This window comes from Gorilla gorilla, chromosome 12 (genome assembly GCF_029281585.2).
Source record: "Gorilla gorilla gorilla isolate KB3781 chromosome 12, NHGRI_mGorGor1-v2.1_pri, whole genome shotgun sequence".
Lineage (NCBI taxonomy): Eukaryota > Metazoa > Chordata > Mammalia > Primates > Hominidae > Gorilla > Gorilla gorilla.
Window position 1 is genome coordinate 48,510,252 of NC_073236.2, and position 27,014 is coordinate 48,537,265.

Consider the following 27,014-nt stretch of genomic DNA (forward strand, 5'->3'; position numbering starts at 1 on the left):
TTTTCCTAGACAAGGTACTGGTGAAGCTGACCACCCAGAATCACCAGTAGGAACAGACAAAAAAAAAAAAAAAAAAGCCCAAATTAGCCTGCTTTCTCTAGTCAGAGGACCAGAAATGGGACACCCACCAAGACAGAAAACTTGTAGCCAAATGTTCTACTTCAGTCAAACACCACCAAAAAAACTGGTGTCCCACCCCATCCATGCCAACAAAAGCTGAGTGGGGAGTATAGACTTCCGCCCTCCCCAGGCTGTAATGAGGTTCCGTAACTCCATTATCAGGGTGGTGTCAAATAAAAGCCAAACAGGGATCTGGGACTGGTATCCCTGCCCTGCTAGGAAGTAACAGGCCCTAGTACCTGTGGCTTCAGGAGAGACCATGTGGGGAGCCTGGACACCTACCTCAACCTAGACAACTCCTGCCACCTCCTGCAGTGGTGGTGTTAGAGGAGGCCGACTAGAGTTAGAACTGTCACTGCTCTTCAGCAATTATGACACTACACCCACTGCTGTGCCAGTAAAGACTATATGGGGAGCCAGAACTCCTGCCCGTCCCTAGCAGTAATGAGGAGCCCACCACCATCACTTGGGTAATAGAGAACAAGTGGGGAACCTGGACTTCTACCTCTGCCTGTCAGTAATGACTCCTTTCCCTGCCACAATACAGTCAGACCAGATGCTTAAATAAGATCTAGAGTCTCACAATATAACATGAAAATATACAGTTTCAAATGAAAATCACTCACTATATCAAGAATCAGGTATATCTCAAACTGAATGAGTAAAGAAAATCAGTAGGTGCTAACACCAAAATAACAGAGATGTTAGAGTAACCTGAAAAATATTTTAAAGCAGCCATCATAAAAATATTTCAAAAAGAGAAATGACAAACATGCTGAAATATGAAAAAATCTCAGCAAAAAATAGAAAGTCTAAGCAAACAAATAGAAGATATAAAGCAGAACCAAGTGAAAATTTTCAAATGGAAAAATATATTAACCTAAAGGAAAAACTAATTGGATGGTCTCAACAGAAAAAGAGGACAGAGGAAAGAATCAGTAAACTAGAAGATAGAACTATGGAAATTACCAAATCTAAACAGAATATAGCCTGGAAAAAAAGGAAATAAAGAAAAAGTCTCAGGAACTTGTGGAACTTTAACAAAAGATCTAACATTTGTGTCTTTCAAGTCTCAGAAAAAAGAATGAAATAGGAGGGCTGAAAAAGTGCTCAAAGAAATAATGGCTGACTTCCCAAATTTGACAAAAGACATATCTATCGATTAAAGAAGCTAAGCAAACCTCAAACAGGATAACCCAGAGCAATTCACACCAATACCCATCATAGTGAAACATCCAAAAACTAAAGACAAAGAAAAAATCTTGAAAACAATAGAGAGAGAGAGAGAAACAATTGGAATCATAGCAAATTTTACATCAAAAACCATGGAGGCCAGAAAAAAAGTGGCATGACATTTTTCAGGCACTGAAAGAACTATCGAGCCAGAATTCTATATCCAGTAAAAATGTCATTCAGGAATGAAAAGGAAATCAAGGCACTTTCAGATGAAGGGAAACTAAAAGAATTTGTTACTAGCAATCCTAAAAGAATTGCTAAGGAAATTTTTCTAAACAGAAAGGAAACAATAAAAGAAAGAACCTTGGAACCACAAAATTCTATAGTAAGCAAAACAAACAAACAAACAAAAAACACACAAATACAATAGACTTTCCATCTCCTCTTGAGTTCTCTAAATTATGTTTGGCAGTAAGCAAAAGTTAATACACTGCCTGATGTGGTTCTAAATGAATAGAAGAAATATTTAAGACAATTATACACAGGGGAAAGAAAAGGGATATAAAAGAGTTAAGTTTTCTGTACTTGGTTTGAACTGGTAAAATTCTGCCCCAAGTAGGCTGTAATGAGTTATGTATATAACACTGTAATAGTTAGAGCAACCAGGAAAAAAACCTATACAAAGAGATATACTCACAACACTATAGGTGCATCAAAATGGAATTTTAGAAAATATTCAAGTAACCTAAAGAAAGGCAAGAAAAATAAAACAGAAATGAAAAACAGAGAAAACATTTAAAAAAGTCAGACTTAAGCCCTAACTTATCAATAATTACATTAAATGTAAATGGTCAAATAATTCAGTTAAAAATAGAGCTTGACAAAGTGTATTTAAAAACGTAACTGAACTCTATGCTGTCTATAAGAAACTCACTTCAAATGTAACAATATAGGCAGGTTAAATGTCAAAGAATGAAAAAAGGCATATCGTGCAAAGATTTGCCAAAAAAAGAAGGAGTGGCTACTTAAATTTCATATAAAATAGACTTTGGGGAAAAGTAAATTTTCAGAGATAATAAAAGGACATTCAGTAATGATTAAAAGGGTCAATCCATCAAGAAGATACAGTAATCTTAAATGTCTATGTAAAACACAGCACAGCCTGCAAAATATGTGAAGTGAAAACTAACAGAACTGAAAGGACTATAGACCAATCTACAGTTGTAGTAGGAGACTTCAACAGTCCTTTCTCAACAATTGATGGAACTAGGCAGAAAGCATAAATATAGAAAAACTCAACAATACTATCAGCCAATAGGATCTAATTGACATTTATAGAACACTTCATCCACCAAAAGTAGAGTACACCTTCTTTTAAAGTGCTCACCTAACATTACCAAGATACATCATATCTTATCCAGAAAAAAAAAACTGCAACAAATTTTTAAAAATTGAAGTCATACAGAGTGAGTTCTCTGACCATGAAGTACTCAAACTAGAACTTTGTAACAAAGATAACAGGAAAACTCACCAACACTTCCTAACTAAACAACACAATTCTAAATAACTAATAGTAAAAAGAGGAACTCTCAGGAAAATGTTTTAAAAATATGTTGGACTAGATGGAATTGAAAATATATATCAAAAATCATAGGGCGGCTAAAGCAGTGCTGAGAGGAAAATTTTGTAACACTAAATGTGCTAAATGCATATATTAGAAATGAGGAAAAGTCTCAAATCAATATCTAAGCTCTCACTTAAGGAATGGTCTTTTTAGTCCATTTTGTGCTGTTATAACAATACCACGGAAATTTATTTCTTATAGTTCTGGAGACTGGGAAGTCCAAGATCAAGGCCCTGGCATCTTTTAAGGGCCCTCCTGCTATGTCCTCTAAAGAACAAGAATGCTGAGTCCTCACATGGCAGAAGGCAGAAGAGCAAGAGAGGTCAAAATAGAGTGCACTCCTCTCATCAATCCCTTTACAACAGCATTAGCCTATTTTGAGGGCAGAGCCCTTATGACCTAAACACCTCTCGTTAGGCCTCACCTCCCAACACTGTTGCATTGGGGATTACATTTCCGACACATGAATTTTGGGGGTACATATTCAAACTATAGCAAGAACCTAGAAAAAGAAGAACAAAATACGTGGAAAGGAAGCAAAAAGAATAAAGTAATAAAGATAAGGGCAGAAATCAATGAAATGGAAAACAGAACAGTAGAGAATATCAGTGAACAAATAAATGGTCCTTTGAAAAGATTAATAAAATTGACAAACCTTTTGACAGTGAGACTGTCAAAGAAAAAAGAGACTACACAAATTACTAACATCAGGAATGATACAGGGGATATTATTGTAGACACTGAGAACATCAAAAGAATAATAAGAGAATACTAGGAACAACTCTGTAAACATAAACTTGAAAACTTAAAGAATAAATTCCTTAAAAAAACCACAAAATATCACAACTCCCCCAATGTGTAAGATAATTTGAGTAACCTTTTAACTACTAAGGAAATTGAACTCATGATTTTAAAACTCCTAAGAAAATCTCCAGGCCAGATGTTTTCACTGGAAAATCCTGAATGTTTCCAGAAGAATTATTAATAGCAACAGTCCTATACAACTCTTTTATAAAACAGAAGCAGAAAGAACACTTTCCAAGTCATTTTTTTTTGAAAGTTAGCCATATACTGATCCCCGAACCAAATAAAGAAAATATAATAAAAGGAGAATGCAGGACAATATTCTTCATGAATATAGGTACAAAAATTTTTAGCAAAATATTAGGAAATGGAATTTAGCAATATAAAAAAACTATATATCACAGCCAAGTGTGATTTATTCCAGAGATGGAATGCTGGTTTAATATTTAAAAACCAGTCAATTTGATCTACCATATTAACATGCTAAAGAAGAAAAATCTCATAATCATTTTAATGGATACAGAAAAAAGTGTTTGAAAAATTCAGTATACATTCATGTGAAAACACTCATTCAAGGAAGACTAAAGAGGAACATCCTCAACTGAATAAAGAGCACCTACGAAAATTGTACAGCCAACATTACACGTTATGGTAAAGGACTGAATTATTTCCCTTTAAAATCAGGAATAAGGCAAGGATGTCTGCTCTTGCTGCTGCTATTCAGTGTAGTGCTGGAAGTTGTAGCCAGTGCAATAGGCAAGAAAAGGAAATGAAAAGCATATAGATTGGAAAAGGAGTAATAAAACTGTTTCTATATTCAGATGACATGCTTATTTATGTAGAAAACCACAAGATATCTACAAAAAAATCCTAGAACTAAGAGATGAATTCAGCAAAGTCATAGGGTGCAAAAATAAACATGCAAAAATCAATTATATTTGTTTATACCAGTGATGAACATAAGGGTATCAGAATTAAAAAATAATATAATTTATAATTGCTCAAAAAGTTGAGAACTTAGGTGAAAATTTAATAAAAGCATGTGTAAGACTCCTGAGAACAACACAACACTGATGAAAGAAATCAAAGATCTAAATAAATGGAGAGACATACCATGTTTATGGATTGAAAGATTCTGCTGTTGTTTTAAGAGCCTATGGGCACCCTTTACCTTTGAGACTGTGGATTGAGAGGGGAAGTGGAGGCTTCAGCTCTTAAGCTGCTCGGGTAATTTCCATTGCCAAGAGCAGTCTAAGGTCAACTTGGAGCATTAAGAAATGGATGCACACTCTGAAGCGCATTTGATTACCTGACTATTGACTCATGATGTTCAACCTCAGTGACAGGGGAACCTGGAGAATGTTGGGGTTCTGCATTTATCTCCTTGCTCACACATGGTGGTCAGACTTGCTACCTCCAAGATGACAGCAGGTTCTGGATGACTTTTGGGGCAGACAGGATGGACAGAGACTCTGCATCTGCCATAAAATGGAAGGGAAAGAGGAGGGAAGGCCTGGATCTAGAGAGGATTGGCCCTCTTTCTTCCTTACTTTTATGGCCAAGGTGCTGGGGCTTCTGCAAGATCTCTGCAGTGGTGCTGATGACGGAAGGTGTTTCTTCATGCAATTTTTTAAAATATGAAATTAATACAACAGTGAAATAATTAGCTCACCCCAGGCAGCCTCAGCTATAATTTATGGCTCCATGTCTCCCATTTTAACTTTGTTTTGCATTCATTAGTATACAATTTAAAAAAAAAATCTCAAGGAATCACAGTTCTGATGACTAACACTAACCACTCTGTCACTCACAGATATTGCTAAGGCTATCATTCTGAAAAGTAAATTAATTTCCCTTGGGTGAGAACTGTCTGAAAAACATTCAGGCTCCTCTCTAGGGTCGGTTGATTGACTCTGGAAAGAACTCGCGGCTTCTATGGCAACGCATTGTGCTAGGAGGCCCTGTCCACACCACTTTCCTAGGTTTTTGTTTTGTCCACCCTGTCCCTACATGGAATTTGGGAAGAAGAAAATTGGCTGGTGTTTTGGGGGACATAAAAGGTGCAGGTGCTGTTAGAAAGCTTTTCAACACACACACACACACACACACACACACACACACACACACACACACACACACACACTTCTTCTAAAAAAAGTCAGTGGACTTAGCTTGTTTTCTTCCCTCTCAGCAATCTCATTATCTTTAATTTAAGGTCGAGTAAAAGAGACTTTTAACCCTGAAGCTCTTTTTACAACAGTTTTAGTGATGCAGAGTAAGTTAGTGCTTTGTTTGGGATAAAGAAACAAAAAGAGTGCTTTTTGGGGAAAATTTAAAATGGCTTTCCTAGATCAAGGATGAGCAGCATTGCAGGTAATTTTAGGGACTCCAGAGTTAATGGTAATGACTGCAATGATGATGCCTTCTATACCTTGAACACCTGCTACATGTCAGGCATCACTTAGTCCTCATGCTCATTATCAGCCCCAGTTAATGGTTGAGGAACCTGAGGCTCAGAAGGTTTCTGTTACTTGCCCAAGATAACACACTGGCAGGTGTTAGAGTCTGTGTGCAAACCAGGTGTGTCTGATCCAAAGCCTGAATTTCTAACCATTCTATCTTGTGCTGGTGATGCAGGTGGGGATATGATGTTGACTTGGTCCCAGGATGGTCTCCTACAGGCAACATGAGTTACTAGAGAGGACAAGAACAGACTCAGTACAAAGGCAGCCAGATTCCTTGGTGTTTATTTTAAGTAGGTTTGAACCATAGCGTGATGGGTTAGACCCACTTTTGTTTGTGTAATTGAACCCTCAAACAAAGAATCTGAAATTGGCCAATATCAGATCCAGGGTGACCCTACTGGTCTTTGTCAGTCAGGGTTATAACACTGGCTAGAAATGACCCTCTCAATGGAAATACAGAGCCAGGGCTGCAGGTTTATCCTGGGTGGTGTTGTCTCCTATCTGAGGGGCTTCTGTGGTCTCCACGGGGGTCATCCCTCAGCTTGTGGGAGGAGGCAGCCTGATCCTAATCCTGTACGGATCTGCAGCCTGCTCCATTCAGCATTGCTTTTGCAGTGTTAATAGATGGGGTAGACAGTCTTTGCAGTCTCCAGCAGCAGAGTGTCAGCCCCTGCTGGATACTTGGCCACAACTTTAAATCCATGGGACTTGTTGGGGAGGGTGTTTATGTTCCCCAGGTTTTTGATCTGGCATGAACTTTGAGAAAGGAAAAGAATAATTGGCAAGGGCTTTTTCTCTGAAGACCTACACTCTCTGGCCAAGGAAATCTGAGCTTTAGTGTCTGTGTTTGCAGGTTTGGGGGTGCTCTCACTGCTCTGTATGTAGACTGTGTGACATTGACACCAAAGCCACAAACCCTCATCTCTTTCCATATCTGAAATATTCCCATGTTTAAAAATTGCCATTGTCATTGAACTCATCACCACCATTGAGAATCATGTATTCTATTCTGGGGTGGTTGGATTGATAGACTGTTGAGGGTTGGGAGGAAAAGAGGTGACGAGAAGGTGCAAAAGTTATTTGTTGAGATTTCTCAAGGATCTGAAGGGCACTTTGATAACTCTTTCCTGGGGCCATTTTGTGTATTTAATCACAGTCAAGTCTACTATCAAAGAAGCATATATCTCTATGCCACACACACACACAGACATATACACTCACTTACACACACACAGCCTTCTTCCATCTTCTCTACAGATGGATTGAAAGTTGCCCATTGGGTGGTGTGTGGTGGCTCACACCTGTAATCCTAGCAGTTTTGGAGGCCGAGGTGGGTGGATCAGTTGAAACCAGGAGTTCGAGACCAGCCTAGCTAATATGGTGAAACCCCATCTCTACTAAAAATACAAAAAATTAGGCAGGTGTGGTGGCATGCATCTGTAATCCCAGTTACTCAAGAGGCTGAGGGAGGAGAATTGCTTGAACCCAGGAGGCAGAGGTTGCAGTGAGCCAAGATTGTGCCATTGTGCCACTGCACTCCAGCCTGGATGACAGAGTATGACTCTGTCAAAAAAAAAAAAAAAAAAAAAAAAAGAAAAGAAAAAAGAAAAAAGAAAAAATTGCCCATGGGAATGACAAGTAAAACACAGAGGATGTTATATGTTAAGCTGATGTTTCAATGTAGGATTGCTCAGGCCCAAAGGGCAAACCATTACATGTTCAACTTAAAAAACAACAACAACAACAAAAAAAAAAAACAAAAAAAAAAAACCAGGGCTGGGCACAGTGGCTACACCTGTAACCCCACCACTTTGGGAGGCCCAGGTGGGCAGATCACTTGAAGCCAGGAGTTTGAGACCAGCCTGGACAACATGGTGAAACCCAGTCTCTACTAAAATTACAAAAATTAGTCAGGCATGGTGGTGCAGGCCTGTAGTCCCAACTGCTCGAGAGGCTGAGGCAGGAGAATCTCTTGAACCCAGGAGATGGAGGTTGCCATGTGCTGAGATTGTACCACTATACTCCAGCCTGGGCAACAGAGTGAGACTCTGCCTCAAAAGCAAACAAACAAAAAAGGAAGAAAGAACAAGAAACAAAACAAAAAAGCAGCAGGAATTGTGTGCAGCCAGGTCCCTTCCATGATCCCAAGGTGGAGGGTGGGATCACCTGGTGTTGGAGGTGGTGAGGCTTAGGCCTGAAGATCAGGGTGTCTGACTCTCACACATTCTTATTGATAATAAGAAGCCAGATGTTTACATCCTGGCTGGCCAGCTGGGCCAAATCTTCCAAGTTCAACTGGTGGCATTAAAAATATCCTACTTTGTAAAATATTTGCCCTCTGAGTTTGTATGTCTAGGAGCGCCCCAGAGAAGGGGGAGAAACAGGACAGATGGGCTGTGGACTCTGTGAGAGGTTGGAGGGTTTCTGTGGGAGCCACTGGGAATGGGGTGCAGTCGTCCGGCTGCCAGGCACTTACAAGCTCTCTTGAATCCTGCCTGTGGTCAGGTTATTAATGAAGGAAGGTGGCCACAAAGGAAGGTGGCCTGAGCCCAGGAAGGAACTGAGCTTTTATCTGCAGAGGTCAGCACCTTGACAGTGGAGGAGATTTTGTTCCCCCTTCTTCTGGTTGCAGGGATACCTGCAAACAAGTTTGCACCCTAAGAAGTCTGAGTCCAGGGTGAGGCTTAGCCCCAAAGCTCCTCTCCTTTGAAGTTGACTGGATGCAATGGTACTGTAGAGCAGGAAACATGGGAAGTAATTATCTTTTTAGTAGGTCACTGGCCTCCTTTGGGAGAAGAGACCAGAGGGAGAGGGGAGAAGGCGAATTGCGCGGCCCCCCCAGAGGCTGCGCCTGCAGTAGCTGCCTTGGTGATTAATAGCCATGTCACATCCCACGAATATTGCCTTAAGCAGCCGCGTTCAAAATTGAGTGGGAATGAAATAAAACAACCCAAAATAAATGTTTCCTCTATTCCTTAGGAGTTGCTGGAATCTAGAAATAGCTTTTCAAATCTATAATTTTAAATGGCATCATTCACAGCACTCTGCGAGCCCAGCTTTATTCTCACATGGATATCGCTGTGCGCACAAGCACCACTTTTTGATTTTAAAGACCATGAAAAATTTGAGCTAAGTGACTTTTTTTTGGTATTGAAATAAAAATTATATTTACAGAGAGAAATATAGCCTTTGTATGTGTTTTTAAAGGAAAATAGTAACCCAGTGGAGGAAAAGGATGGGAAGAATATTGTGTCCACATAGATCATAAACTGGAACAATAAAAATGTCTGGCAGTCGGTAATTGCTGGCCAGCTGCAGGGATTACAGCCCTGTGAGCTGTGTTCAGGGCAGTGTGCCAGGATGCTGGCAACCAGAGTCCAGGCCTGGACTGTCATGGCCCTTGGTGAGGCCAATGGGGCCTGAGAGCATAAATAAGAGGGTGACCACAGCATGGCAGGGCAGGGTCTCTCACGGGCCAGGCCCTCTGGGGAACCCAAGTCTTGAGGCCCTCGGTCTCTGCTACCTCTGCTGTTGCCAGGCTGCCCGCATGGGGCTGATGGTGGCAGTCACAGGGCTGACCTCTTGCTGCATCTTCGGGTGGGAGAAGCTTCAGTAGCCCTCGGTGTCATTCCTCCTTGGAGAAGCCAGAGAGCACATCTGATGGGTGAGAAGTGAGAGTAAACTCCCTGCTCAGTGCTTGGGGATTGTCAGGGTCTTGGGCCAGAGGGAGGGAAAGAAAGAGTTGGGTGGTGCCTACCTTCTGCCCACCCACTTGTTTCCCTCTGGCCCCTGGCAGGAAAACCTGTGGTGGAATGGGCTATTGGGCATAGGGGAGGCTCCTTCCTTTCATTTCATCTTCTATCCCTGTCCTAACTGCCCTGGCTCCCAGCCAGCACACCAGTGTCTGAGAATTGAATTTTGTTCAGAGCATCTAATGACAAGCAAACGTTCCAAGGAGAAGCAGGGAAGGGTGGGTGGAGGGGTTGCTGTGTAGCTGCTGGGAGTTGGCAGGACATTCATCTGCCCTCCTGCCTTTGTCTTTCCTGGGTGCATATGTCAGGCCAGGCTGGGGCACCAGAAGACTGAGCGGGCCTTCCCTCAGTGGTCTGAGTCCAGTGACAGGTGCTGTTTTAAAATGTAGGTTGTATTATTACTCAGTATGGTGAGCTTGGCAGATCAGAAGAGGACAGCCATTGAAAGCATAGTTTGTTACTCACAGTTCCCAAGAGAAGGGGCACGCCATGCCACTCGGCCACATGGGGAAACAATAGCATTGGTCAGAAGGGAGAGGGCATGAAGGGAAAATGTGGGCAAGAGCCTTTATTGTGGTTTCCACAGGAAGAAATGGGCAGGGTTGGTAAGCAGGTTTAAGACTGGCTAGTATGGATAACTTCAGAAGGCTCTGAGGCATAGGATCTGTCTGTCCTGAGTTGTCTGGTACCTGGCCCTGGGGAGACTAGGTTAGGCCCTGAGTGGAAGAGACAGATAAAGGAAGCAGCGGGAATGGGGTCCTGAACTGATTCATTTGCATATGAAAAATGCACTCAAAGGGAGTCATTTGCTGTCTTCAGCAATTAGCTGGCCCTGGGAGCCCCTGTCCCTCCAGGGTCAGTAAAGTCTCAGATGTCCAAGCATCAGAGGCACATGGTTAACACAGGTGCACGTGACGCCAGCTGGAAAGGGAAGGTGCTGGGCCTCGCAGGAGGGGCAACATGAAATGCTCTGGGCATTCCAGGGAGAAGCAACTTCCTGCTTTGGTTGGTTTGGTTCTGTTTAGTTTTGAAGGGGTGTGCCAAGGAGAAGGGGAGAATCAGAGAAGTCTCAATTTGGGGAGAGGGCATGTGGCTGAGCCACCAAAAATGAGTCCAATTAGACACTGGCAGTTAGGGGTGGGGTCAGCTGCAGGCAGAGAGCCCTGCTTGGACAGAGGTCCAGGATGGGAAGCGTCTGAAGGGGCTTAGTGGGAGAAAAGGCTGGAACACTCAAGTCAAGCTATAGCAGACTCTTGGATGCCAAGCTGAGGCGTTTGGATTTTATTCCCTACAAGCTGGCCAGAGCCGTTTTGCTCCCTAGAAGTTCTTCCAGTGAATTCATAGACTCACATAGAATGTCTGTGCTTGGCTGTATATCACAGTTATAGAACATAATTAACAAATTAGGATGCTGATGCCAATTTATTCTGGATGGAATAAAAAATGCAATGTGGCTAAAAACTCAGTGCTCCCTGGGCCAGCAGGTAATGTCAGGGAGTGGAAAGGGCTCTGGCGTCCTCAGGGGATAGCTGTTTCCTGCTTGGAGGGTTGGGCTTCTGAGTTCCAGCAGATTGCATTATGGGAGTAGAGTCCGGAGGTGCCAGATCTTCCTATTATTAAAGAAAGTCTGGACATTTAGATTCTCGTGAACACTCTTGATTTTTGTGAAATTACCTGGGAACTCAGCAGTGGATTAGGAGAACATAACTCCTCTCTATCAGCACAGGGAGAGGCTCTGCGAGGCCTGCCACATGGAGCCTTGGTGGCCTCTTTCTGCTCTTCACCCATCACCCCAGTTGTGGGGTCAAAGAGGAACTGTGAGGGTCAAAGAGGAAATGGCACCACTACAAGGTGTGCCTCCATTGGGAAACTGAGGCACAATAGGTCGGGGTCAGATCTGGCATCCAAAGACCTTCTCTGAGGTCTCCAGTGGCCACTCTGCTTTGCTTTTTTTGCATTTCCTCATTTGTGAAATGAATTCATTCTTTCATTCATTAAATGAATATTGAGCGTATGGTGGCCAAGACAAAGAGTTCGCCATAGAAACAAATTTTGATGAGATGCTGTTTAAAATTGTACTATTGGCCAGGCGTGGTGGCTCACGCTTGTAATCCCAGCACTTTGGGAGGCCGAGACGGGCGGATCACCTGAGTTCAGGAATTCAAGACCAGCCTGGCCAACATGGTGAAACCCCATCTCTACCAAAAATGCAAAAAATTAGCTGGGTGTGGTGGTGGGTGCCTGTAGTCCCAGCTACTCGGGAGGCTGAGGCAGAGAATTGCTAGAAACTGGGAGGCGGAGGTTGCACTGAGCCGAGATTGTGCCATTGCACTCCAGCCTGGACGACAGAGCAAGACTCTGTCTCAAAAAAAAAAAAAAATTATATTATTATCGTACTTATTTTTCACCAAAAAAAAAAAAAAAAACCTAACAAACAACAACAACAACAAAAAAGAAAACTAAACGGTGTTGTGGTCAATCACTGCTTTTGCTGTGACTGTGTGGGTAAAATGTCCTCAAGTGAAGCTCTGGAGCATGGGACCATGCCCAAGGCTCTCTCTGCACGTGCCACCTTGTCTGGGTTTTCTCCATGTCCCAGGCTCTGGGCTCAGTGGCTGGGACTCAGCCTTCTTGACCTGGTAAATGTCCAGTGCCTAGCATGATGCTGGGCACAGGGCAGACACACAGATGTCCCCCAGTGGGGTGGATTGCATGTGGCCATTGTCTGGTTTTGGTAGGTAAGAGTCTAGCCACAACAACCATAGATAAAGCTACAGTAGAATCACAGCATGTAAAAATGGAAGTTAAGTGAGAGGAACACATGGAATTTGTAAAATGATTATATTAATCAGCCTGGGCTGCTGTAACAAAATGCCATAGACTGGGCGGCTTAAGTAATAGAAATTTATTTCTCACAGTTCTGGAGACTGCAAGTCAAAAATCAAGGCACTGACAGGTCTGGTGAGGGCATTTTTCCTGGCCAGCAGATGACTGACGGCCGCCATCTTGCTGTGTCCTCACATGGTCTTTCTCAGAGCATGGGTGTGGGGAGAGAGGGACCTTTCTCTTTTCTTTTTATAAGGCCACCAATTCTATCAGATAGGATCCTTACCACCTAATTTAATTGCCTCCTGAAAGCCCTATCTCCAAATAGTCACACTGGTTGTTAGGGCTTCAATATGTGAATTCTGGCGACACAGTTCAGTCCTTAGCAATGACCTAACATCATGATGACACCATTACTGGCTTTGGGATTTTTTTTGTTATTTTCGCCGTGATCCAGCAAAAGCCGAGAGGTTTCCCTGTAGACTGACAGCCTTTTCATTTGGAGCCACGAGCCTGCTGTGGTTGGGCATGAACTAGGATGGAGGGGCGGGCATGGATGAAGGGCGGGTTGGGGTGGTATTCTTGAAACAGTCATCTGTGGGGTGGTTAGACTGTGCCTGGGGGAAGTCTGTGCTCTTACAAAACAAGGCTGTGCTCACGGTGCTTGCACGCGGCCTTCCTTATGTGTGCTTATCATTTGTCCTCACCACCCACATGACAGCACCAGACTATGAGATGCCTTAAACACTAAAAAGATTATGGTGCCCTTCTTTCAATTACAAATAAACACAATATTTAAGTATAAGATTATGTTTAAGAAAGTATCAAATATAAGATTTTTAAAACAATTGCTTCTTCTCTTTGAGTGGTTGATGGATGTTCTCACCCCACTGGTGTGTGAAGCAAAGGTTTGCCCACCATGCTTGATAACATAGCACAATGTATGTGTGTGTGTGAGTGAAATGTTGTTCTTTCATAAACCAACGTTAAACTCAGAGCTGTTCAAAGACAGCATGCTGCTGAATGTAGGATGTAGAGCATCAGGCTGCAAGGGGCAGAGGGTGACCTCTATGAAAAGCCTGGGCTCTTTGCAATCTACAACTATGAGATCCTGGGGGATTTGTCCCTGGGCATTGCCTGTGGGGACAATCCCACACCACTTTAAAAATTGTTCCAAGGAAAGCCTTGGTTCACCTGACATAGCAGCCTCAGAGTGCAACGCAGATGCTGTCTGCAGGGCACCGGGATTTAAGGTGGGATGTGGAGAACACCTTTTCCACATAGAATTGCAGGGGGGTTTAGGTGGGCTAAAAGTAATGACCCACCTGTGAATCTGACAGGAGCACCAGGGTTAATGTCACCCTCCTTGTTGAGAATGTCCTTTTGAAATATGTTCTAGGGTATTGCTCCTGTCATATTAATTATGTCACAAATTTAGTAAAGCTGAATAATTAATGATCATGGGGCACTTGGAACTATAAAATGTCATGTAAATGTTAAGGAGTAAAAATTACTCTGGTGTTAGATAGATGTGCTGCTTTAAAAATGTTCCACGCTGGGAAGGTTAACTTCTAGAAGAGCTGAAAAGCTTCCTGTTGGGCTTTCCTCAGAAACTTAGGCTGTCTTGCCCTAACCACATTTTAGGAAATTCAGATTTCTGCATTCTGGAGTCTTTGGAAGGCAAATGGCTAGCCAGCATTTTTAGCTCTGGAAATGAAGTTGCCTCTCGCTCCTGGATTTTGGTAAAAATCGTGTCTATTGATTCCCTCTAGCCGGAGGCAGTTTGGGCCCAAAACCAAGGAAGAGGTGAAGATCATTGAGCACCAAACACAGACCCTGCGGCTGATGCCCCACCTGGCCACAGCCTTGGCCCTGACCTTCGTCAGCAGGTGAGATGGCTCTCAGGGTTTGCTCTCTCAGGGTAAGTGTGATGCCCTGGCATGAGTAAGAATTCAGAGCAGCAGGCACAGGATGTCATTTTCTAACTGTGATCAGGAAAGAGTCTGTTGTTAAAATCGGATGCCCAGGTTAAAAGCATTCTTGGATGCTTAAACCACTGCAAATGTTTTTAACCTGGACATCTGATTTTAAAGGATGCCAAGGTCCAAATCTTGATTGTCTCTATATTCAGATGAATGGAAGCCACAGAGACTTTGAGAAGGCAGGAGCCAATGTTTCTCCGGAGTTTTTAAAAGTAGCAGACTTGAACAGTTAAAAGTTCTTTACTTCTGATAAAGGTTCTAATTTACAGTAAAGTTTTCAAAAATACGTCCAGGTGTGTGTGTATTTGGTGGGGGTACAGGGGAGGCAGGGAGTGAGGAGCTTTGAATAAAACGTGTACCATAAGTACACCTGGAAATTCACATTCTACCACAGGCTTTCATTTCTGCCTCTCAGCTATTCCTCCCCAAGTGCTAGGCCGTTGTCCAGCACTTGTGTGTCATGTTATCATCATCCCTGCATTATAAAGATAAGAAACTTAGGATTTATCTCAGATCACAGAGCCTAGAAGTAGTGGACTGGGAGTGGAGCTCCAAACTCTGGGCCCTATTCTGTGTTCTTTCCTCCCTCCATAAGCCATTTTGCTTCTCAGTGTTAACTCCAATCATTCATTTCTGAATAATTTAGAATTGGCTTATGTTTGAAATTTAACATGCTGATGGGGAAGCTAGTGCCAGGGTTTATAAAAGGATGGTAATCAGAGAGCCCTTGGCATATCTAGTATGCTGCTGACTATGGATTGCCCAGGCGTCGCTGGCATGGCTGGGAGGGATTGGATGGGTGCACCTGTGTTCTTATTGTACACAAGACTGGCAAGTGGAATGCCAGTGTTCCAAGGTGCAAGGACACTGAACCCTGCAGGCTGAGCTGCAGGTAACAACAGTAAGATCCATCCATGCCACCTGGAAGAAAATTAAAAGCACTTGCTTCCACCATCTCTTACCTAAAATGTTTCTGAATGGTTTTTTTGAGGTTTAATTTGCATACAATGAAATGCATAGATTTTAGTTTTTAGTGGAGTGAGTTTTGACGCACATATACTCTTCTCATGTAATAAACACTAAAGCCAAATATAAAACATTTCCATCATCCCCAAAAGTTCCCTCTGGTCCCTTTGCAGTTGACCCTCACCTCTCCACCACAGCAGAGCCAAACAGTTTTCTGATTTCTATTCCCAATAGCTTAGTTTTGCCTGTTCTTGAACTTGATGTAAATGGAATCATACCATATGTATTCTTTAGTGTCCAGTTTATTTCATTCAACAGAAGGTCTTGATGTTCCTCAATGTCGTGGATAGTTTGTTAATTTTTATTGCTGAATAGTAACATGAAATGACTAAACTGCAATTACTTTATCTCTTCTACTGATGGACATTTGAATTGTTTCCAGGCTTGTAGTTACTATGAAAAAGGCAAAGTGAATATTCTTGTACAAGTGTTTCATTTTTCTTAGGATAAATACCTAGAGAGGACTTGCTGGATAATTAGGTAAATGTATTTTTAACTTTATAAGAAATTGCCAGTTTTTCAAAGAAGTGGTACTGTTTTACACGCCCTCAAGCAACATGTGAGAGTTTCAGTTGTTCTTCATCCTGACCAACATTTGTTTCAGTTCTTTCTTAATCATATTCACACTAGTAGGTATGAAATGTTATCACATTGCTGTTTAAATTTACACTTATCTGGTGGCTGTCGACATTGAGTACTTTTTCATGTGCACATTGGCCATTGTATATCTTCTCTGTGAAAGATCTATTTAAATCTCTTGCATATTTTTCTAAATTGACTTGTTTATCTTATTATTATTGACTTATAAGAGTTTATTTATAACAAAAACAAGCTCTTATTTTAAATATTTTTGGTCAGTGTGGATTTTGCCTTTTTATTTTCTAAATAATGTTATTTGGGGGAGCAGAAAATTTTAATACTGCTTAAGTCTAATTTATCCTTTTCTTGTTTTATGATTATTGCTTTCTGTGTCTTTTCTAAGACATTGCTATAACCGTAACTTAATAGTAAGTCCTGAAATCAGGTAGTAGGTCTGACCTTACAGAAATAAAAAGGAATATAAGAGAATACTATGAACAATAGTATGCAAAAAAATACATGAAACATATATGAAATGGATGAAGTCCTAGAAGGAAACAAACTACCAAAATATAATAAAGAATACATAGAAAATTCTAATAAACCAATCACAGGATATTAGGTAAATAATTTTAAAACTTCCCACAATGAAAATCCCAGGCCTAAACAGCTTTAAGAGTGAATTCCACCAAACATTTAAATAAGAATTAGTATCAGTCCTCCACAAACTCTTCCAAAACATAGAAGAGGAAGGAACACTTCCCAACTTATCCCATGTGGCCAGTATTACTCAATACCAAAATAAGGCAAAGACATTAGAAGAAAACTGTAGAGCAATATCACTTATGAATATAGGTGTAAAAACCCTTAACAAAATACTAGTAAAGTTAATCCAGCAACATATAAAAAGGAGTATACACCATGACCAAGTGAGATTTATCCCAGGAATGCAAGGTTGGTTTAACATATCAAAAAACAACATACTACACTGTGTTAATAAAATATGTGAAAAAAAAACATGATCATCCCCATAGATGCAGAAAAAGTATTTGACAGAATCAAGTACCTTTTCATGATAAAAACACTCAACAAACTAGGTATATAAGAAAACTTTCTTTACCCGATAAAAGTCATCTATGAAAAACCCACAGTTAACGTCACATGTAATGGTGAAAGATTGAATGCTCTCTCCCTAAGATTAGGAACAAAACAAGGATATCTAATTTTTCCATGTCTATTTAACATCATGTTGAAGTTCTAGTCAAGACAATTAGGCAAGGAAAATAATAAAAGTCATGTAAACTGGAGAGGAAGAAGTAAGCTATCCCTATTTGCAGGTGATGTGCCTTCATATATAGAAAATCTTACAGAATCCACTAAAAATTAATTAGAAATGACATGTTCAGCAAGACTGCAGGATAGATCAATAAATAAAAATCAATTGTATTTCTATAGACGAGCAATGAATAATCCAAAAATCAAAAAGAATAAAATACTTAAGGATAAATTTAACAAAGAAGTTAAAGAAGATGTGAATATATGGAATATATGTTCATGGATCAGAAGATGTAATGTTGTTAAGGTGACTATACTCCCTAAATTAATCTGTAGATACAAAGCAATCTCTATCAAAATCCCAGAAACCTGATCTTTTTAGAAATTGACAAGCTGATCCTAAAATTTATGGAAATATAAAGGAACCAGTATAGCCACAACAATCTTGAGAAAGAGTAACAAAGTTGGAAGGCTCACATTTCTCAATTCAAAAACTTAATATGAAGCTGCAGTAATCAAGACAGTGTGGTACTGGCATTGGATAGATATACAGGTCAACAGAATTAAATCAAGAGACAGAAACACATCCCTAAATTTATGGCCAGTTTATTTTTTACAAAGATGCTAAGACAATTCAATGAAAGAAAGAATACTCTTTTCAATAAATGGTGCTAGGACAACTGGATATTGATATGCAAAAAATGAAGTTGGACCCCTATACAGCAGTTAACTTAAAATGGAGCATAAGCCTAAATTTAAGACCTAAGACAATAAATCTCTTAGAGGAAAACAGGAGCAAATCTTTGCAACTGTAGTTAGGCAGTGGTTTCTTAGATAGAATACCAAAAGCACAATTACAAAAGAAAAAAAGTATATACATTGGACTTCATAAGAGGTAAAAGATTTTTTGTGCTTAAAAAGTCACCATCAAGAAAGTGAAAGACAATCCACAGAATAGGAGAAAGTATTTTCAAATTATATATCTGGTATATACATCTGGACTTGTATCTAGAACATACATGAATTCTTGCAATTCAACAATAAAATGACAAATAATCCAATTGAAAAATGGGCAAAGATCCAAAGACTTTTCTCCAAAGAAGATGTACAAATAACCAATAAGCACATGAAAAAGTTCTAAAAGTCATTATTTGTCAAGGAAGTACAAATCAAAACAGCAATCAGATAAAACTTCACACCCACTAGGATGGCTATAATGAAACAGATGATAACAAGTGTTGACAAGTATGTGGTGAAATAGAAACCTCATACATTGCTGGTGGTAATGTAAAATGGTATAGTCACTTTGGAAAACAGCTTGGCAGTTCTCCAAAATATTAAACATGAAATTGCCATATATCTCAGCAATTCTACTCCTAGGTATATACCCCACGGAAATGAAAACCTATATGCACACAAAAATGTGCACATGAGTGTTCATAGTGACATTTTTTGTAATAATGAAAATGTGGAAAAAATCCAGATGTCCACAGATTGACAAAAAACAAAATATGGCACATTCACAAAGTGGAATATTATTTGGCAATAAAAAAGAATGAAGTACTGATACATGCTATAACGTGGATAAACCTTGAAAACATTATGCTAAGTGAAAGGAGCTACTCGCAAAAATCATGTGGTATAATTCCATTGATATGAAATTTCCAGAATAGTCAGAGTGATAGAGATGGAAACTAAATCAGTGGTTGCCAGGGACTGAGGGGTAAAGGAGGTGTATTTAGGCCAGTCTTGCATTGCTCTGAAGAAATACCTGAGGCTGGGTAATTAATGAAGAAAAGGGGTTTAGTTGGCTCGTAATTCTGCAGGCTATACAAGCATGGCACAGGCATCTACTCTGCTTCTGGGTAGGTCTCCGGGAGCTTTTATTCATGGCAGAAGGTGAAGTAGGAGGAGGCACATCACATGGCGAAAGCAGGAGCAAGAGAGAGTAGGATAGGTACCACACACTTGAAACAATTAGATTTTGTGAGAACTCACTACAGTGAGGACAGCACCAAGCCTGGAGGAATCCACCCCCGTGACCCAAATACCTCCCACCATGTCTCACCTCCAATATTGGGAATTACAATATGAGATGTGGAGGGGACATCCAAACTATATCAGGAAAAAATGAGGAGTGATTGCTAATAGGTATAGGCTTTCTCTTTTGGGTGATGAAAATATTCTAAAATTAGATGGCAATGGTTGCGCAACTCCCTAAATATACTAGAAATCACTGAATTGTACACTTGAAAAATATGAATGCTGTGGTATGAGAAATATATCTAATAAAGCTGTTGAGAAAGAGAGAGGAGGAAAAAAAGAAATCGGGTTATGTGAGTCCTCTAAGTATTTTTTTTCCCCTCGAAATTGTCTTGCTATTCTAGAGTCTTTGCAAGTCTGTTTAGATTTATTTGTGATTGCATTGAATCTATAAAGCAATTTGGGCAGTATTGCGTCTTTCAGATTAATGAAGATGATGTATCTCTTTGTTTATACAGGTGTTCAATTTATCTAAGTAATGTTTTATAATTTACAGTGTAGAAATCTTGCACATTTTTCACTAAATGTAGTCAAAAGGCATTGATTTTTAATTTAATTCCCAATTATTAATATTTTATAGAAATATAACTCATCATTATGTACTGACCTGTATTATCATTAAATTTACTTATTAGTAATTTATTTGTAGACCATTTAGAATTTTCTACCTGCACAATAAATCAAATGTGAGTAAAGAGAGTTTTACTTATTTTTTCCAATATTTATTTTTTTAATTTTTGTTTTGTTTTGATTTTGCCTTATTAGACTGGACAAAACCTTCAGTACAATATTGAGTAGCAGTGGTGAGATGGACATCCTATATTGTTCTTGACTTCAGGTGAAAATGCGTTCAGTATTTCACCATTAACATGAATGTTCACTGTGGATTGTTATTGTCTTTCTTGTTTGTTTTAATTTTTGTGGGTATATAGTAGGTGTTACATAGTAGGTGTTACATTGCTGATATTATATTTAAGGGGTACGTGAGATGTTTTAATGTAGACATGCAATTTGAAATAAGCACATCATAGAGAATAGAGTATCCATTGCCTCAAGCATTTATCCTTTGTGTTACAAACAATCCAATGACACTCTTTTAGTTATTTTAAAATGTACAATTAAGTTATTACTGACTATAGTCACCCTGTTTTGCTATTAAATAGTAGGTCTTATTCATTCTTTTTAATTATTTTTGTTGTTGTTGTTGACGCCCTTTATTAGACTGAGGAAATTCCCTTCAATTCCTGGTTGGCTGAGTGTTTTTTTCATGTATGTTCAATTTTGACACAATTTTTCTTTCTCTATTTAGATAGTCATGTGATTTTTCTCCTTCATTCTATTAAGAAATGAGTTACATTACTTTTCAAATTTTGAGCCAAATTTGCATTCTTTGAAATCTTTTGTTATATGCGTTTTATATATATATGTGTGTGTGTGTGTGTATATATGTGTATGTGTGTGTGTGTGTGTGTGTGTATATACATACATATATATATATATATATATTTTTTTTTTTTTTTGAGATGGAGTCTTGCTCTGTTGCCCAGGCTGGAGTGCAGTGGCACAATCTCGGCTCACTGCAACCTCTGCCTCCCAGGTTCAAGCAATTCTCCTGCTTCAGCCTCCTGAGCAACTGGGATTACAGACAACTGCAACCACACCCAGCTAATTTTTTTTTGTATTTGTAGTAGAGATGGGTTTTCACCATGCTGGCCAGGCTGGTCTCAAACTCCTGACCTCAGGTGATCCACCCACTTCGGCCTCTCAAAGTGCTGGGATTACAGGCGTGAGCCACTGTACCCGGCCATAGTATATATTTTTTATATTATTAGAGTTAATTGGCTAATGTTTTGATAAGGATTTTTTGTGTCTATGTTCATATGGAATATTGATTTTTAATTTTGGTGCTTGAAATTTCCTTGGAAGATTTTGATATCAGTGTTATATTGTCCTCATAAAAGAAATAGGAAAGTGATCTCTTCTCTATTTTTCTTAAGGAGTTTGTGTAAGATTGCTCTTATTTCTTCCTTAAATGCTTGATAGTATTTACTAAGATGGTATGGATATGGGTTTTTTGTTTTTTTATTGGAAAGTTTTTAATGACTTTATTAATTTCTTTAACAAATGTGAGTCTTCAGTCTTGCCAATTTTTTCTCTTGTTTTGTTACCCTGTATTTTTTGAGAAATTTGTTCACTTCTTCACTAATTTGTAAACTATATATGTTAATAATATTTCCTTATTATAATATTAATGACTGTAAGATCTGTGACAATGTCACTTCTTTTATTTGTAAAAGAAAACAATTTTTGTGGCTTCCTGTTTTTTTCTTTTTCTCAGCCAATTTTGCTGGTGTTTATCAGCTTAGTTAATCTTTTCAAATAACCTACTGGGTAAATAATGAAATTAAGGCAGAAATAAATAAGTTCTTTGAAACCAATGAGAGCAAAGACACAATGTCCCAGAATCTCTGGGACACAGCTATAGCAATGTTTAGGGGGAAATTTATAGCACTAAATGCCCACAGGAGAAAGCAGGAAAGATCTAAAATCGACACACTAACATCACAATTAAAAGAAGTAGAGAAGCAAGAGCAAACAAATTCAAAAGCTAGCAGAAGGCAAGAAATAACTAAGAACGGAACAGAACTGAAGGAGATACAGACACGAAAAACCTTTAAAAAATCAGTGAATCCAGGAGCTGGTTTTTTGAAAAAATTAACAAAATAGATAGACAGCTAGCCAGACTAATAAAGAAGAAAAGGGAAGAATCAAATAGACACAGTAAAAAATGATAAAGGGGATATCACCACTGATTCCACAGAAATACAAACTACCATCTGAGAATACTATGAACACCTCTACACAATTAAACTAGAAAATCTAGAAGAAATGGATAAATTCCTGGACACGTATACCCTCCCAAGCCTAAACCAGGAAGAAGTCGAATCCCTGAATAGACCAATAACAAGTTCGGAAATTGAGGCAGTAATTAATAGCCTAGCAACCAAAAAAACCCAGGACCAGACAGATTCACAGCCAAATTCTACCAGAGGTACAAAGAGGCGCTGGTACCATTCCTTCTGAAACTATTCCAAAAAATAGAAAAAGAGGGAATCCTCCCTAACTCATTTTATGAGGCCAGCATCATCCTGATACCAACACTTAGCAGAGACACAACAAATAAAGAAAATTTGAGGCCAATATCCCTGATGAACATCGATGGAAAAATCCTCGATAAAATACTGGCAAACCGAATCCAGCAGCACATCAAAAACCTTATCCATCACGATCAATTTGGCTTCATCCCTGGGATGCAAGGCTGGTTCAACATAAATCAATAAACATAATCCATCACATAAACTGAACCAATGACAAAAACCACATGATTATCTCAATAGATGCAGAAAAGACCTTTGACAAAATTCAACACCCCTACATGCTAAATACTCTCAATAAACTAGGTATCAGTGGAACATATCTCAAAAGAATAAGGGCTATCTATGACAAACCCACAGCCAATATCATACTGAATGGGCAAAAACTGGAAGCATTCCCTTTGAAAACCAGCACAAGACAAGGATGCCCTCTCTCACCACTCCTATTCAACATAGTATTGGAAGTTCTGGCCAGGGCCATCAGGCAAGAGAAAGAAATAAAGGGTATTCAAATAGGAAGAGAGGAAGTCAAATTGTCCCTGTTTGCAGATGACATGATTGTATATTTAGAAAACCCCGTCGTCTCAGCCCAAAATCTCCTGAAGCATATAAGCAACTTCAGCAAAGTCTCAGGATACAAAATCAATGTGCAAAAATCACAAGCATTCCTATACACCAATAATAGACAAACAGAGAACCAAATCATGAGTGAACTCCTATTCAAAATTGCTACAAAGAGAATAAAATACCTAGGAATCCAACTTACAAGGGATGTGAAGGACCTCTTCAAGGAGAACTACAAACTGCTGCTCAAGGAAATAAGAGAGGACACAATCAAATGGAAAAAACATTCCATGCTTATGTATAGGAAGAATCAATTTGTCGTGAAAATGGTCATACTGCCCAAAGTAGTTTATAGATTCAATGCTATCCCTATCAAGCTACCATTGACTTTCTTCACAGAATTAGAAAAAAACTACTTTAAATTTCATGTGGAAGCAAAAAAGAGTCCGCATAGCCAAGACAATCCTAAGTGAAAAGAACAAAGCTGGAGGCATCACGCTACCTGACTTCAAACTATACTGCAAGGCTACAGTAACCAAAATAGCATGGTACTGGTACCAAAACAAATATATAGACCAGTGGAACAGAACAGAGGCCTCAGAAATAACACCACACATCTACAATCATCTGATCTTTGACAAACCTGACAAAAACAAGCAATAGGAAAAGGATTCCCTGTTTAATAAATGGTGTTGGGAAAAGTGGCTAGCCGTATACAGAAAACTGAAACTGGACCCCTTCCTTACACCTTATGCAAAAATTAACTCAGGATGGATTAAAGACTTAAGACCTAAAACCATCAAAATCCTAGAAGACAACCTAGGCAATACCATTCAGGACATAGGCACGGGCAAAGACTTCATGACTAAAACACCAAAAGCAATGGCAACAAAAGCCAAAATTGACAAATGGGATCTAATTAAACTAAAGAGCTTCTGCACAGCAAAAGAAACTATCATCAGAGTGAACAGGCAACCTATATAATGAGAGACAATTTTTGCATTCTATCCATCTGACAAAGGGCTAATATGCGGAATCTACAAAGAACTTAAACAAATTTAGAAGAAAAAACCAAACAACCCATCAAAAAGTGGGTGAAGAATATGATCAGACACTTCTCAAAAGAAGACATTTATGCAGCCAACAAACATATGAAAAAAAACCTCATTATCACTGGTCATTAGAGAAATGCAAATCAAAACCACGATGAGATACCATCTCACGCCAGTTGGAATGGTGATCATTAAAATGTCAGAAAACAACAGATGCTGGAGAGGATGTGGAGAAATAGGAATGCTTTTACACTGTTGGTGGGAGTGTAAATTAGTTCAACCATTGTAGAAGACAGTGTGGCAATTCCTCAAGGATCTAGAACCAGAAATACCATTTGACCCAGCAATCCCATTACTGGGTATATACCCAAAGGATTATAAGTCATTCTACTATGAAGACACATGCACAGGTATGTTTGTTACAGCATGTTCACAATATCAAAGACTTGGGACCAATCCAAATGCCCATCAATGATAGACTAGATAAAGGAAATGTGGCACAGATACACCACAGACTACTATGCAGCCATGAAAAAGGATGAGCTCTTGTCCTTTGCAGGGACATGGATGAAGCTGGAAACCATCATTCTCAGCAAACTAACACAGGAACAGAAAACCAAACACCACATGTTCTCACTCATAAGTGGGAGCTGAACAATGAGAACACATGGACACAGGGAGGGGAACATCACACACCGGGGCCTGTTAGGGGGTGGGGGGCCAAGGGGAGGGATAGCATTAGGAGAAATACCTAATGTAGATGACGGGTTGATGGGTGCAGCAAAACACAATGGCACATGTATATTTGTGTAACAAACCTGCCTATTCTGCAGATGTACCCCAGAACTTAAACTATAATAGTAAAAAAAAAAAAATCACACTTTGTGTTGTATGGTTCTATAGGTTTTGACAAAGACATAGAGTTGTTCCATTCAGTATCAGACAAAATTGTCTACCACTTCAGTATCAAACAAAATTGTTCCACCTCCCCCCAAATTCCCTTGTGCTGTCTCTTTTTAGTTAACTTCTTCCCACAGTCTTACCCCAGCAACCTATATTTTACACCTATAGTTTTTCCTTTTCTAGAATGTCATACACACATAATTGTAAAATATGTAGCCTTTTGGATATACCTTCTTTCACTTAACAAAATGAATTTCAGATTCATCCATGTCATTGTGTGAGTCAATATTTTCCTACTTTTTATTGCTGAGTAGTATTCCATTGTATAGATGTACCACAGGCTGTTTATCCATTTAAACTAGTGAGGAACATGTAGGTTGTTTCTAGTTTTTACAATTATAAATAACTACTAAAAACTATTCTCAACAAGTTTTTGTGTGAATATAAGGTTTTGATTGACTAGGGCAAATACTTGTAAGTAGGACTGGTAGGTCAAGTGGTAAGTGTATGTTTAACTTTATAAGAAATTGCTAACGTGTTTTCCAAAGTGGTTGTATTATTTTGTGTTTTCATCAGTGATGTATAAGGGTGCAGTTGTCCTGCATCCTTGCCAGCCATTGTTATTGTCAGATTTTGTTTTGATTTTTGTTTGTTTTCTGTCTTTCTGATAGTTGTCTCTAATAGTTTGTAGTTTTACATTTTTATAACACTAATAACTAATAATGTTTAGTGTCTTTTCATGTACTTATTTGCCATCTGTGTATCTTCTTCAGCAAAGTGTCTGTTCTGGTCTTTTATCAGTTTTTCAGTTGAGTTGTTTGTTTTCTTATTGTTGAGTGCAAGAGTTCTTTATAGGTTCTAAATAGACTTTTTGCATCATATTTTTATTTGCAAATGTTTTCTCCAAGTTTGTCACTTTTTAAAATTCTCTTAAGAGTGCCTTAATAAGAGCAATAGTTTTAATTTTTTATTTGGTTCAACAGCTTTAAATTTTGATTTGTCTTGAAATTGGGTAGTGTCAGCTCTCTAATGTTCTTTTTTGAGAATTGTTTTGGCTATTCTTTTTTTTTTTGGCCTTTGCTTATATATTTTAGAATCATCTTGTTAATCAAAAAAGATAGACGATGTTTTTCTTGGGATAGTATTGACTTAGAAATCAATTTGGGGATAGTCTGCCTATTAATATTGAGTCTTTCAATACATGAACACTGTATATCTTTTCATTTATTTAGGTCTTCTTTGAGTTCTGTTTTGAAGTTTCCAACATACAAACCCTACTCATATTTTACTATGTTGATACCTAAGCATTTTACCTTTTTGAAGGTACAGTTGTTTATTTCTAATATGTAGGAATACTATTGACTTTAGTTCTAGGAGCTTTTGTTGGGTAGATTTTAATAAATATAGGACTTTTCAGATTACCTAATTTTTTGAGTACTTTTCAAATTTATCTAATTTGTCAAATTTATGGCAATAGTGTTGGTTGTAACATTCCCTTTTCTTTTTAATGTCTGTGGGATCAGTGCGATTTCTCCCCTGAAATCCTGATGTTTTGTGTCCTCTTTCGTTATCCCCACTGTTTTGTCTCTCTCACATCAGTTTGGATAGAGGCCTATCAATTTTGTTGCGTTTTCCATATTTTATGTGATTGATTTTCTCTATTTTTAA

At 39.1% G+C, this 27,014-nt stretch overlaps 1 protein-coding gene across 2 annotated transcripts in view; it reads left to right on the top strand.

Moving 5' to 3' along the window:
- Positions 1-27,014, top strand: part of ACOXL (acyl-CoA oxidase like) — a 389,165-nt gene that overhangs the window by 163,626 nt on the left and 198,525 nt on the right. For both annotated transcript variants that reach the window (XM_055378293.2, XM_055378295.2), the window contains exon 11: positions 14,540-14,656. In XM_055378293.2, the coding sequence (XP_055234268.2) occupies positions 14,540-14,656 (117 nt within the window). The remainder of the gene's footprint in view (positions 1-14,539; positions 14,657-27,014) is intronic.